General features: G+C 42.6%; 1 protein-coding gene and 1 long non-coding RNA gene across 2 annotated transcripts; both read right to left on the bottom strand.

Annotated features, from left to right (window-relative positions):
* Window positions 1–521: 521 nt before the first annotated feature.
* Window positions 522–1,260, bottom strand: LOC148324816 (uncharacterized). Its single transcript, XR_015846382.1, has 3 exons — window positions 930–1,260; window positions 694–847; window positions 522–598 (listed from the first exon to the last, which is right to left on the bottom strand). It is a non-coding gene; the product is annotated as an uncharacterized LOC148324816 (long non-coding RNA).
* Window positions 1,261–3,227: 1,967 nt separating this feature from the next.
* Window positions 3,228–11,926, bottom strand: lmx1a (LIM homeobox transcription factor 1, alpha). The gene is made up of 8 exons (XM_088313667.1): window positions 11,897–11,926; window positions 10,722–10,902; window positions 5,657–5,877; window positions 5,301–5,485; window positions 4,898–4,975; window positions 4,585–4,669; window positions 3,835–4,011; window positions 3,228–3,364 (listed from the first exon to the last, which is right to left on the bottom strand). Exons 2-8 carry the CDS (start codon window positions 10,898–10,900, stop codon window positions 3,243–3,245), a joined length of 1,047 nt encoding a protein of 348 aa, XP_088169793.1. The 5' UTR covers window positions 10,901–10,902; window positions 11,897–11,926; the 3' UTR covers window positions 3,228–3,242.
* Window positions 11,927–12,696: the final 770 nt, after the last annotated feature.

Here is a 12,696-nt window from a genome sequence, read left to right as displayed (position 1 = left end):
GTATTTTACCAGTAATTCACCACGAAAATATCCTAAAGTGCGGCAAATGATGAGTGATGGCTGATCTTCAGCACAGCGTATTCATCTGTGTTGACGCTTCAACAGCATGGAGCCAATTATAGCACTTAAGAGAGAAAAGGTGTTTTGTGTGTGTGTGTGTGTGTGTGGCTTGCTTCTTGGCACGGACGCCGCAATAAATAACCGGACCGCTGACAGGAAACCATCGGCTATCTTGAGCATAATAACGAGGTTATTACCACCTGCTGTGACCGTATGATCGCGGCTCGAGTGTTGTTCCCAAACCCCTCACCGTCACTGTTGGCAACCGAGTGTGTGCATGTGTGCCAAATGTGCACACTGGAAGGGAGGTGACCACCTTGGCTCGCCTCTTTTATATTTGGGTTTGGCTCCCATCCCGTCATCTCGTTCAATAAGACACCCCGCATGTTCGCAGATTCACAAATTTGCCTATTCACGGATTTTGGCGGAACGTGTCCTCTGCTGTTTGTTGAAAAACTCACCTATTCACTGTTTTTGTGCTCAGATAAAATATCCACTGGCCCAGCATTGGTCCAGGGGTCTTTTGGTACCATCCAAGCTGACAGAGAAAGACCCAACACAAAACACAATTATTATTATTGATTTATTTTGTATGTGAGCATATAAGATGTGCAACCCTCCCTCAGCATTTACCTTGCATGTGATCCCCTGGCATCTGGAGTGAGGGGGGCGCAGGCCCTGACTGAAGGGGTCCATATTGGTGACCGGAAACAGGTTGGGCAACACGGAGGTAAAACGTTGCTCTGACGCCATCTTGTGGTGTCTTTGTACCAAGCATGATGGCGAACTGAGTGGAGGAGTTTCATTAGCATGGAGCCACGTATTCCGATTAGAATGTATCCGAATGGCCAAACGGAATGAAAATTTACCTCAATCTGAAGAAAAAGGCCGAATCCGAATGGATTTTTTTTTCGGATTCATAGGGGTGTTGTAGTTTTCCTTTGTCCAATCTGAACGACCGTCATGTAAATTGTTCAATTAGAACAAAGCTGCGTCCGGTCTGCGCATGCTCAGTCTTGACGTAAATGCGTCGTGACGTCTCATCATATGCACTTTAAATGGCAGCGTTTTACCAGAGATCGTCTGCGACGCAATAACTTGTTCAGAAGTGGTGGTAACTTTTTACATATCAAGATGCTGCGTTAATAAAAGTGTGATCTTCTTGATAAAACGTCACGTTTACATCGATTTCCGCATGCCACGCGCCTGTAACATGGCAAGTTCCGATTAACAGGGCGGGGCATATAATGGGCGGATCGGAAAAGATCACGTGACATGTAAACAGGTGACCAGAGATCTTCATTTGGAATTCTTTCAATCAGAATGACAAAAAAAGACTCCATATAAATCTGTCTATTGTCTAAATGAAAAATGTGTGACGTATAATTTACAGGAATGACAATTTAGTTTTTTTTTGTTTTTTTTTTAAATCTAATAATTTTTCAAGACTAAATGAATCTTTACCAGAACAAAAGTTGTAATATTAGGACAATAAAGTAGCATTTTTTTTTAATTGAATAATTATTATACTGTGTTGAATTTTGACTTTTAATATCACAATGACTTCTGAAAAATTTGAATATGTTATTGTAACATTACATTTTTTTCAATAGACAACATTTGAGTTACTATGACATTTAGAGCGCAACACATAAGCGATATTCAAGTTCCGCATTACAAGGTGGTCCCTGGAGAAATGTCTACCCCGTAAGGGGTCCCTGGACCACGAAAGTTCAAGGACCCCTGATCGAGTTAAAAAGATAAAGAGGCATCATGATACTTGAGTTCCAGACACCGGGAGCGCATGCAGACACAAAAGAGGGGCCCCACTGCACACTCTGCTGCACACTTGCTTGGCTCTCTTGGCAGTAGCACAGCACGCTGACAGACACTTAGATTGTTCCTGACCATTGACTTGCGCTCTCTGCTCGGCGAGGTCTCGTTTCATAGCGGCTGAAACACGACACGGGTTCCAGGAGAGGGTTCACGGCGAGGGCAAGGAAGTGAGGGGTCTTCGTATCTCCCGGGTCACGCTCACCCTCCAACCCCTCTCATCAGGACCAGAGCATTCCAGCTGGCAGGAGTGCCTGGAAAAGGCCCTTTGTGTTGATGATGGCGGCGTGGCTGTGATGCTTACCTGCCAGTGACCCGTACTGCTGTCATGACTCAACGTTACAATCGCGGTGAGCTGGGTCAGACAGGAACGGGACAGGGCAAGGCACGACAGGACGAGGTGGGATGAAAAAGGCTAGGGTGGGGCCGCGTGGCGCAGAACAGTAAAGGGCAAAGTAGGGCGGGCCGGTATAGGACAGGACATGGCGGGACAGGCTTGGACAGGGAGGGAATGGGCACAATAGGACCAGGTCGGATTTGATTTATGCGTGTTTGGCGGGGCATCAAAAGGACAGGACAGGACAGAACAAGGCAGGAATAGTTGGTAGAGCATGTCCTAGAACAGGAAAATGACTGGAAAAGACAAAGTAAAGTAGGGCAAGGACAGGGTGGGAAGGAACAGAGCAGGACAAGACCAGAAGAGACAGGACAGGACAGGACAGGAAAAGAAAGGACAAGAAAGTAGCGTACAGCAAACCAGTTTGTGCTGCCTGGTGTGTTGTTGGAGTGTCCAGTCCAGCAATAAACACTATCATGAGGGATTGTGTAAAGCTGGGGTCCTCAATCCTGTTCCTCGAAGGTTGGTGTCAGGCAGGTTTTCCATCTCTCCCTGCTGCAACACACCTGATTCAAGTGATCAGATAATCAGCAAAGTCTGGATAACGCTCGTTCAGGTGTGTTGCACCAGAGAGAGATGGAAAACGGGCAGGACACCGGCCCTCGAGGAACAGGATTGAAGAGGTGGTGTGTGAATTTAGCAGTTTCTCTGCACTATTCCAGAGCCATTGTTTATTGATCATATATGATTCATCCATTCCACACAAACACACTCTCCAAGAATAAATACACATTCAGTTCAGTTATTCACATCCGTTGTAATCTCAGCGTGGCGTTCAAGCATAGCAGAGAGGTCGGACAGTAAAATAGTCTGTGTTGCAAAGCAGGACAGGACTTAAGTGTGACCATACTTGAGCGGCACAGCGTACCCAAGTGCGCACCGGTGTGTCCTCTGCCCATTTGTGTGCAGTCCATGTGGATAAATAATGAGCAGACGTGATGAGGATTGTCCTTCAAGAGGTGAAGTAAGAGTCCTGCATGGAGTAGAGGCGGTCAATGGGGGTGAGGAGGGACGAGGTGTCGCCCAGAGACAAGCAGTCGCCGTCGACCACGTCGCTGTAGAGGGCATTCAAACCTGAAAACGACAACACCTTTGAATTCTTTTTTCAGAGCAAATACATTCAATTAAAGTTTACTTGACGCTCTGCAATGTGAAAAATATTTTGAATTTCTGTAAGGTCCTTACAGTATGACATCTCCCAATAATGTGATTTTTTTTAAAAACAAAAATAGCACTCTCCAATGTTGGGCTTTATAAATGCCGTTATGACATAAACTTTAATGTAACAAATTTAAAAAAATTTGCAACATTTTATGCGTCAGTTCAATAACATTGTGCTACTCCTTTTGGTGTCCAAGCTTTGGCCACCAGGGGGCAGTATATCAGTAAGCCACAACTATATTAGTGGTTCTTTATTGAGGATAAAGAATACATGCCAGTGAGTATTGTTCTATTATCGGTCAACATGTGTTGCTCGATTGTGTGACAAAAACTAACGTAAATTCTGGTCACAAGTCTTTCTAAAAGGATGCCGTGCTCTTTACCGTAGGGGTGCATGTGATCCCCTGGCATCTGAGGTGGGGTCAGGCCCTGTCTGAAGGGGTCCATGTCAAAATCTTGCTGCTCCACTGTTGTGAATCCCATCGGCTGCTGCTGCTGGATGTGGGAGTAGGAAGACCGCAGGTGCACCAGCTGAGAGGTAGGCACACCAATGGGGGGCGCTGTAGAGCAACGGGGATAACAAAAAAAAAACTAAAAGAAGGGTTTTGCTTAAATGTTCCAGTTCCAGTTGGTCTGTCTCTGTGCAGCCCAGAACCAAATGGGCTCAGTGGTTGGGGACCGGTACCTTGACTTACAAGGACCCTAGTTTACACATTTTACAATTTTTTTGCTTTGTGTTGGGAACCAAAAGTTGAGTATGATCAAGTTTCAGATATGCTGTCGCTCGAGTGAAGTGAAATAAAAAAAACTCGCGACAAATCACTCAAGCAACATTTTTTAAGGGCCTGGAATGTATTCATGGAATTTTACGGAATTTCAACGGAGAAATTTGATTTAAGTATTGTAATTTTTATGAGATTTTAATATTCATATACAATAATATTATTCATCCCTATTATAAATTAAAAAACACAACAACAATAATTCTTCAGAAAAACATTAATAAGTGTTCCCCCCCCACAAAAAAACACAAGCAACAAAAAAAAAAGAAAAAATGCACAAAATAATTTTCAAAATATTAAAAACAAAATTGCAAAATATGTTTGTGCAATTTCTCAAGCGCCGTCTAACACCTTTGTGATGTGATGGTTGTTCCTGCTGCTCCTGAGTGGGCTGCTCTTGTTCCTGCTGCTGTTGCCTCCTGGCCAGTTTCTTCATCTTAAAAAAAAAAAAAAAAGTGTGCTTATTCAACGATGAAGTATTAGGTAAAGGACATTTTTCAGAGCACGAGGAGGTTCACATTGCGAGGAAATATGAGATTTCATGCGCTGCTGAAATGTCATCAGTGCCTTCTATGAGGAGATAATCGGGGAGATTTCACCTTTGGCAGACGGCTCGGTGCTGAAAGAGGTTTTCTTATAGTGTGTGTGCGTGTCTGTGCGTTACCTTGGCTCTTTGGTTCTGGAACCAGACCTGCACAACCCGGACAGTAAGGCCAGTGTCTGCAGCCAAGGTCTCTCGTACCTTTGATTAAGATTGAGGAAATTAAAGAGGCCGATTTTAAAAAGAAAGATCAACGACAGAGGTCCAGTCAAGGTTACATGAGGTGGAACAATTGTTTGTGTTGGGCTTTTTCTTCGGATTTTTGCAACACACTACAATCTCTTACAGTCTCTGTTTGATCCGTTTTGAGAACTAATCGTTCAAAATTAAATTAAATATATAAATAAGAAGGAGCCTGAGATGAATATATTTGATTATCATTCTATTGTCAGGTCCAAATAAAATGAATGTACTTTTTGACGTCTAAATCCGTCATTGGGAGCGAACGGAAGAATCAAGATTTTACCTTCCGACACGGCTTGGATGAAACTTCAAAGGAAGCTTTGAAGAGCCGTCTTTGCTGGGTGGTCAAAATAGTGCGAGGTCTTTTGGGGCGTTTATTTTCCTGCTCGTCAGATTTGATGCGTCTACTTGTGATCCTCCCTGAGTCCTCCTCTTCCTCCTCCTCCTCTTCGTCTGCGTCACTTTTACCTAAATGAACATTCATGTGGACCAAATAGACTCAATGTTGTGTTTTGTATATCATTTATGAGGGGTCAATGAGCAAAGATCTTCCCTGAAAGGGGTGCTTGGACTTTTGCACCCGAGTCAGGCAAGCGGAGATACCCCAAAAATGACAATCGTGCCGACACGCGCTCCCACCTGTGTCAGATGAAGTCGGGCTGGCCACACGCTGGTGGTAGTCTTCCCTGGCACACACGAGCCTGCCCTCCCGGACCACGCAGCGGTCTCCGGTCCTCAGGGGGGCGGAGCACACGCTGCAGGTGAAACAGCGCAAGTGGAAGACGGCGGGCCCGGCGCGCAGCACCAGCTCTGTGGGAGCGATGCCCTCGGCACAGCCGCCGCAGCGCACTGCAAACAGCCTGGTGAGAGGGGAGGAGATAAAAACGAATGTGGCGGGTGACACTCCAAAATGAAAACACGTCTGAAATCATCTTTTCCCATTGAAGTGAATGGAAATGCCATTAATCCGTTCCGGTGTCTGTGTTTGACTTTTACTGTGGCAGTAAAATTTTGGGTGCATCTCAAGGCGCAACTGTTTTAGACATGGCTTTGGCCTGAAGCACAAAAACAGTGAATAGGTGAGGATAGGTTCTCAGGAATGTTGCTGCGTTGACTGTCACTCCAAACCAATGGTGGGCGGTCAAGGCCTTCAAGGCCTTCTCTGCTGGCCTAACATAATCGAGAAATCATGATCCTATTCTTCACATTGATGTCATATTTTATCCTAGTGTTGAATTTTTGGGTTTAGTTTTTATCCAATCAGAATTCAGTTAGCTCGTGTTGCCGGGCAGATTTCATATCAGTCGCACGCAGTAAAAAATCTTGATCGCCCTGCCTCCTCCATCTCCTCCTCCTCCCACTCCAGCCGCTCAGACGCATACCCTCAGCATGGCGGGTGTGTGTCTTAGCGCCTGGCAACCAGGAGCGGCGTGGGCTTAGCCACACCGTGACACCGTTGCCGTGGCTCCGGCTGCCGTGTCGGCGGCCGAGCCCCCGGGGGACGTCCAGAAAAGGCTCACGGCAGGCCATGGCTCCAGGCGGAGGGGGGGAATCAGATATCCCGGCGGGAGAGGCTGGGCCGCCGGTCCTTGGAATTATCCGTGGAATTATCCCGAAGTCTGCTCAGCCAGATCGGGACAAAGACAGCGCCACCGCCCCCAACACTCAAGCAGCAGGACTATTGTCCGGCGGCTGGCACCGACCCATCTTGGGGCTGTCATGCCTGATGATGCGTCATCATTCTGGAGTTGTCTGCAATCCTGACTTGTGGGTCAGCGGACCACTCAGCAAACCGGCATGAGAAACTGACAGCTCTTTACACTTCACTGTACGTAACTTAAGTCAGTTGCTTTAAGTAATTTATTTCTCAAATATCTCCGACAGACTATCCTATCGATTGACGCAATATTTTTTTGATGAATTATTTTTAATGAATTAAAAGAATTAAAACTATTTTTTAAAGATTTTTTTAAGTTCTATGTAGCCCTACAATTCTAGACACTGTTCTTCTGGTTAAAAAAAAAACAATTTTTTTTTTATATTTATATTTTTTAATGCAACATAAAAACACACTACAGAATTAGAAAAAAAAAAATCATAATTTCCGCGCTATTAAATAAATAATTTGCGGCTGAAGGTACAATTAAACATTCATTTAATCTTCACTTAATTTAATTTAATTTAATTTATCCACATTCATACATTGGACACACTCTATAAATAAAGTTGTATTGTATCGTAATAAAGTAAACTCCGTTCCATTGTGGGTTCCTTGTTTATTTCAGATGTAATTCCACTCTTGGCCACTAGATGACTTCAAACTGTTTTGTTGAAATATTGTAAATTTAAAAGAAAAGTGAGAACAGGAATTTTCGCCTTTTTCAAGACCAGTCGCAATTTTGCTGAAAAGAAAGACATTAATGTCTCAATTCTCTCAGATCCTGGTTTTTACGCCGACAGAGATCAACGGCTTTGGTTTATTTTGTAATGTACATCTTCAGATCATGATCGTTGATGTAAGCTTGTTAGTTTGGAAAATAAATATGTAAATACAGAGGGTTTTTACAATATTTTTGTCTTACCTATTGCTCTTGTTTGCTCACAATATGTTATGTTTTTGCATTATTGTAAAAGTGTGATTAACGACTTTAAAATAAAAAATGTCATTAAGCAGAGGAAAATATGCCTGGAGAGTATCAGAATAGGGTAGTGAGGATCTTTTGACATTTTGTTGACAATATGTATCCTGGTTCAATTAACGCTATGCTACTGTGCTATAGCGCTATTAATTTAAACGCAGTGCCGACAGGCGGTTGTTAAATAATCAGCAAAGTGACCGTGGAGTTGAAGTGGCCACCGAGTCAGAATCATGAATATAAACAAACAAAGGTGCTGGTACATCCTTGTCAAAAGGTCTACATCCTCTTCCATTCCTTTGACTCTTGCTGTGTGGTTGCCAGGGGAAACCGTGAAGCCTCCTGCGGGTCAAATGAGGTCTGCTTGACTCATGTGAGTCGCCTGCCCCCGTGGCCTCAGTGGTATGCACTTTAATATGGACGACATGCCGCACGCTGGCATTCCCGAACGTCAGGATCAATGAAGTGGGCTGAAGAAATGCTTGGAATGTTACGATGACGCGACGACGCAACATACTCAGCCGTGGTGGGCCGTCAAGGCCTTCAAAGGCCTTCTCTGCCGGCCTCACATAATCAAGGAAAAAATGATCATATACTTCACATTGATGTCATATTATATCCTAGTGATGTATTTTTAGGTGAGAGTTTTTATCCAATCAGAATTCAGCTATCTCGTGTTGCCAGGCAGATTTCACAATATCACTATCTCGCACTATTCTTTCCGAGGCCTTCAGATAAAATCGTATGGGAATCTGTTCAGTCAAAGTCAATGAGCTTTCTGATTGGATAGACAGTTGCGATAGCCAATCAGAACCCGAGTTGATGAGAGTAACGCCCTCTCGCTGGCCTTATGTTGCAGGTGATCACAAAAATACAATTGTTGACCGTTACTTGGAACAGGACACTTAAAAATAACCGTGCCTGATAAGCCGAGTAATGATTGGGAAGACTGACCATTGAGTTATTTGAGGTTATTTGCCCCCCCCCACCCCCACTCCACCCCCCCCGACATCCACACAAGCTGCAATGTTCCTCATACGAAAAACACGAGCTTAGACTGGCGCGGTCGAGTGGACTCGTACAGAGGCGGATCCGGTTTCTAGATCAGGTGAAGCAGGATCCTGTGTGTGTCAGATACAGATCTCGAGGGTCAAGGACACCGCCAGTCGTGTGACCGATACGACCGACGTGCCATGCAGGTCGGGCGCAAGCTCCGTGTGCTGGATTTTTTGTCCTTCCCTTTTATGATTTGTGTTTTTAAAGAGTGTGGTGGGATTTTTCTTATTAACAAACGATTTATTTTTTTATTTTATTTTTTTTTAATGGAATTTCTTATTGGTAATGTGCGTTGAGATTTTTCTAACATAAAATAAATATTTGGTCTTAAAGGACACCAAGACACGGGAGGGGTGGTACGAGACAGTCGGAAGTGGTGGTGGGGGGGGGGGTGTTGGATTCGATCACGTAAAAAAAATCTCCAAGGCGGAACTTTGGCACCAGGCCTCCTGCTAATTGGTCAGGTTAGATATTTCACGGTCGGCTGGGTGTCGTCCCATAGCGCCACACAGGGGCCGCGGCCAGAGTGGCTTTCCAGATGCCGCGACGCTTCGGACGCCAAAATCAGTTCACACCGTTGTGACTCTTGAAGGGATGCGACAGACCTTCTGTCATGTGGCCGCCGCACAAAACTAAAGCTGAACGTGTCGAACGTTATCATGAGTAACTGGTGAAAGGATTACCGCAAATATGCCATATATTTGCGTGGCGCAGAATTGTCGCTATAGCACTAGATTTTGCGGTGATCAATTTTCAAGATAATGTCACAAAAAGACGTACATAGCAATAGGCCAGGACGGAAGAGCACACGCACTCATTGTCACAGATACTACTGTGTAGAACATGTGAACAGTGAACTAAAATAATGCCCACACCTCACATGCATATTTTGTTGGTTGCTATTTCACAGTTTCATCAATGTGAGGGGAAGATGATGAGAAAGGACTAAGGTGATGGGAGGTTAGGATGGAAAGGTGTGTGGGGCGGGGGGGCGGGGGGGTGGGAGTTACCTCTCCACCATATGTTGGCCCCCAACTTGTCATTACCGGGCCAATGGACTTTGCGATTTTAACACATTTTGACAATGTGTCATTTGGGCTCCACCCCTGCTTGTTTCAGGTGTGTGTGTGTGTGTGTGGGGGTGTGTGTGTGTGTTTTTGTATCACACCTCCCACCCTCAGTCACCTTGTTCGCTTCATGAAAGGACTGCACCAAGTTTCCTGGAAGTCAACTCTACATGCAAAAAAAAAAAAAAAAAAAACCCTGACCGGCATATTTTTAGGTGCATGTCAAAACGACTATTCAAAACAAGAGCTTCTTAAAAAAAAAATCAATTTTAACCATAACAACGCCATAATGAAATTTTGCCCAGCTGAGATGAGACAGTCCAAACACTTTATCAAGTCATTGCCCTTTGAAATGAATTTTTTTGTTCTAAAAAAAATTGTGTTTGTGCGTTTTAATAAGAAAAAATGGCACTCTATTATTTGAACTTCATAATACTATAACACAACTACATATTTAAATAGAGTGGAAAAATTTTTAACCGTGCTTCCAGATTTAATGCTGTCATTCAATTACTTGCGCTGCTCCTTAGTAGAATACAGTCATGCAGACACAAACAAAGAAAATTGAATTTGAATATATGTCTGTTTTAGCTGTTTTTTAATGGTTTAGACCAGTTAATAAACATCACTATTGAAGCGAAATGTTAGTCAAAGGTGTTATTCATTATAATTAGTGAGCAAGTTTTGTTGAGCAGTTATCTTTGTTTAATGATTAGTTGCACTGTAAACTTCATCCACAAGTGACATTAAACAGCTTTAAGTATTTTTTTTAATAAAGTTGCCTCACTTTTGCTGTATTTGTAGTTGCTGTAGTTATTACTACTGACTCAAATGATTAATTCTGTAGTATTTTTGCTGTATTTTTTTTTTCAATGCTTAAATCATCACTCGGATTGTGCATGTGATATTGTATATTTGACTGTTTCAATAAAGGTAGTCACTCACTCAGCATAGTCCCGCTTGCAGTAGAGTCGCTTCTCCCGCACGAAGCACGAGTCCCGCAGCTCGTCCCCGCACGCGCAGCAGCGCGCGCACGCCTCGTGCCGGAGGCCGTCCGCAACCAGTAGCAGGAACTTGTCCGAGATCGGCCTGCTGCAGCCCACGCACACCGGCCTGCGTTGCATGTCTGCGAGGCAACACGCACCATCAATTGGCGAGCACGTGCACGTGCACTTTCGGGAAATGCAGGACAAGATGCGTGGGAGCCACGTGACGCTAGTTTCAATTCGACCAATTGTTTAAAAAAAAAGTGCGAATGGTTAATCCTTTACAAATTATGCATTATATTAATGAAATAAATCGACAATTTAACCAAAGAAAATGTACTTTAAAAATACATATGTTTTATTTTACGTTTTGTCATAATAATTTGTACTTGTTATAATTTTGTTACAATAATTCCAGGCGCTTATTTTGTATTCATTGATCTTTGTTATTGTCATCAAATTAAAAATGACTGCAAATACGAAATACGTAAATTAATTAACAGATGTAATAATGTAAATAAGATTGCGTTGCATTTTTACGTAGACTGTACATAATTTACATGTAATCTTCTACAAAGCCTATGAACATTTATTAGTAATAATTGAATGTATTTTTCCAATTTAATATATTTGTAAACACCCATTTCGAACAAGAAAATCGTTATTTTTCCAAATACAAAAAATACAAACCAAACGGCAGTCTATTAAATAAAATTAAACATTAAAACTAACATTTTACGTACGTTTCTTATACACGTTTTTTCTTATAAATTAGCATTTTAGTTGTTTAAAAAACATGTCATTTCCTTGCTCCTTTTAATTGAAAATATTTACCATAGTTAGTAAAAGAGTAATATTTCCGCAATATATAATATATATACAATAAAATATAATTCATAATACGTAGTCTTTGAAAAATCATTACTCAGTATGTATTATTTTATCTTCTAAACACGTTTAAACCAATTTACATTTTATTTAATGGCTTTTTAAACTTATTTTGAATTTTCAATTAAATAAAATGTATTAGTCCAAACATACCCAACAGTTACCAGATACACATTGAAGCTAATTTCTTCCGCTGCAGGTGACGTTTTCACCAATCACACGATTTAAGTGATGATGTCCATTTACCTTCTTAAAATGAGCTTGCAAAAAAAAAAATCCTGCTCAAAGTATCGAGGGTCCTTTCAGAGCATCTCCAAGTGGGTGTAAGTGATGGCGTTTAACACTTAAGTGCCCGAAAGTTCCTCCGCCTTCGAGCTTCTTCTTTTCCTCCTTCTTGTTGTTGTTGTTGTTAACTTGTTCCAACACTCTTTGGACTTTCTATCAAGTATTCTGACAACGGTACAAGAAGAGTGAGAGCGAGAGAGAGACAGAGAGAGCGAGAGAGAGAGAGAGAGAGAAAGAGAGAGAGCGAGAGAGAGAGCGAGAGAGAGGGCGAGAGAGAGAGAGAGACAGACTCCACGTGCAGATGCAATTACCTCAACACACTCACGCACACGCACACACGCACGCACACGCACACATCTTGAATGTCGAAAAAAAGGAACAAAGTAAAATAGTTTTTTTCCTCACGAAAATACGCAAAAGTACAAATTACTTTTCATAGAAATGTATAAAAAAATATGTTAAGTCCCGAAATTGCTCATTATACACTTGTCTCACACACAGGCTCGATAAATATCTTGGACTTAAATCACAGTAATCCCGATTCATGTACCGGGATGCCTTCAGAACAATTTGACTAAGAAATGTGATTGCCAAACAATGTCATTGCACGTATGACAAAACATTGCCCGCTATTGTTTGAAGATCGATAGATTGATAGATAGCTCGCTTGCTAGCTAGGTAGGAGATGGGACAGATGATGATCAATGGATGTATCAATCGATGGATGATATATAAATTGATCAATAGATGGAGGGTTGATG

This window comes from Idiotropiscis lumnitzeri, chromosome 13, assembly GCF_059441095.1.
Source record: "Idiotropiscis lumnitzeri isolate Australia: NSW breed Sydney's pygmy pipehorse chromosome 13, RoL_Ilum_1.0, whole genome shotgun sequence".
NCBI lineage: Eukaryota > Metazoa > Chordata > Actinopteri > Syngnathiformes > Syngnathidae > Idiotropiscis > Idiotropiscis lumnitzeri.
This window is presented reverse-complemented; position numbering and strand designations above follow the sequence as displayed.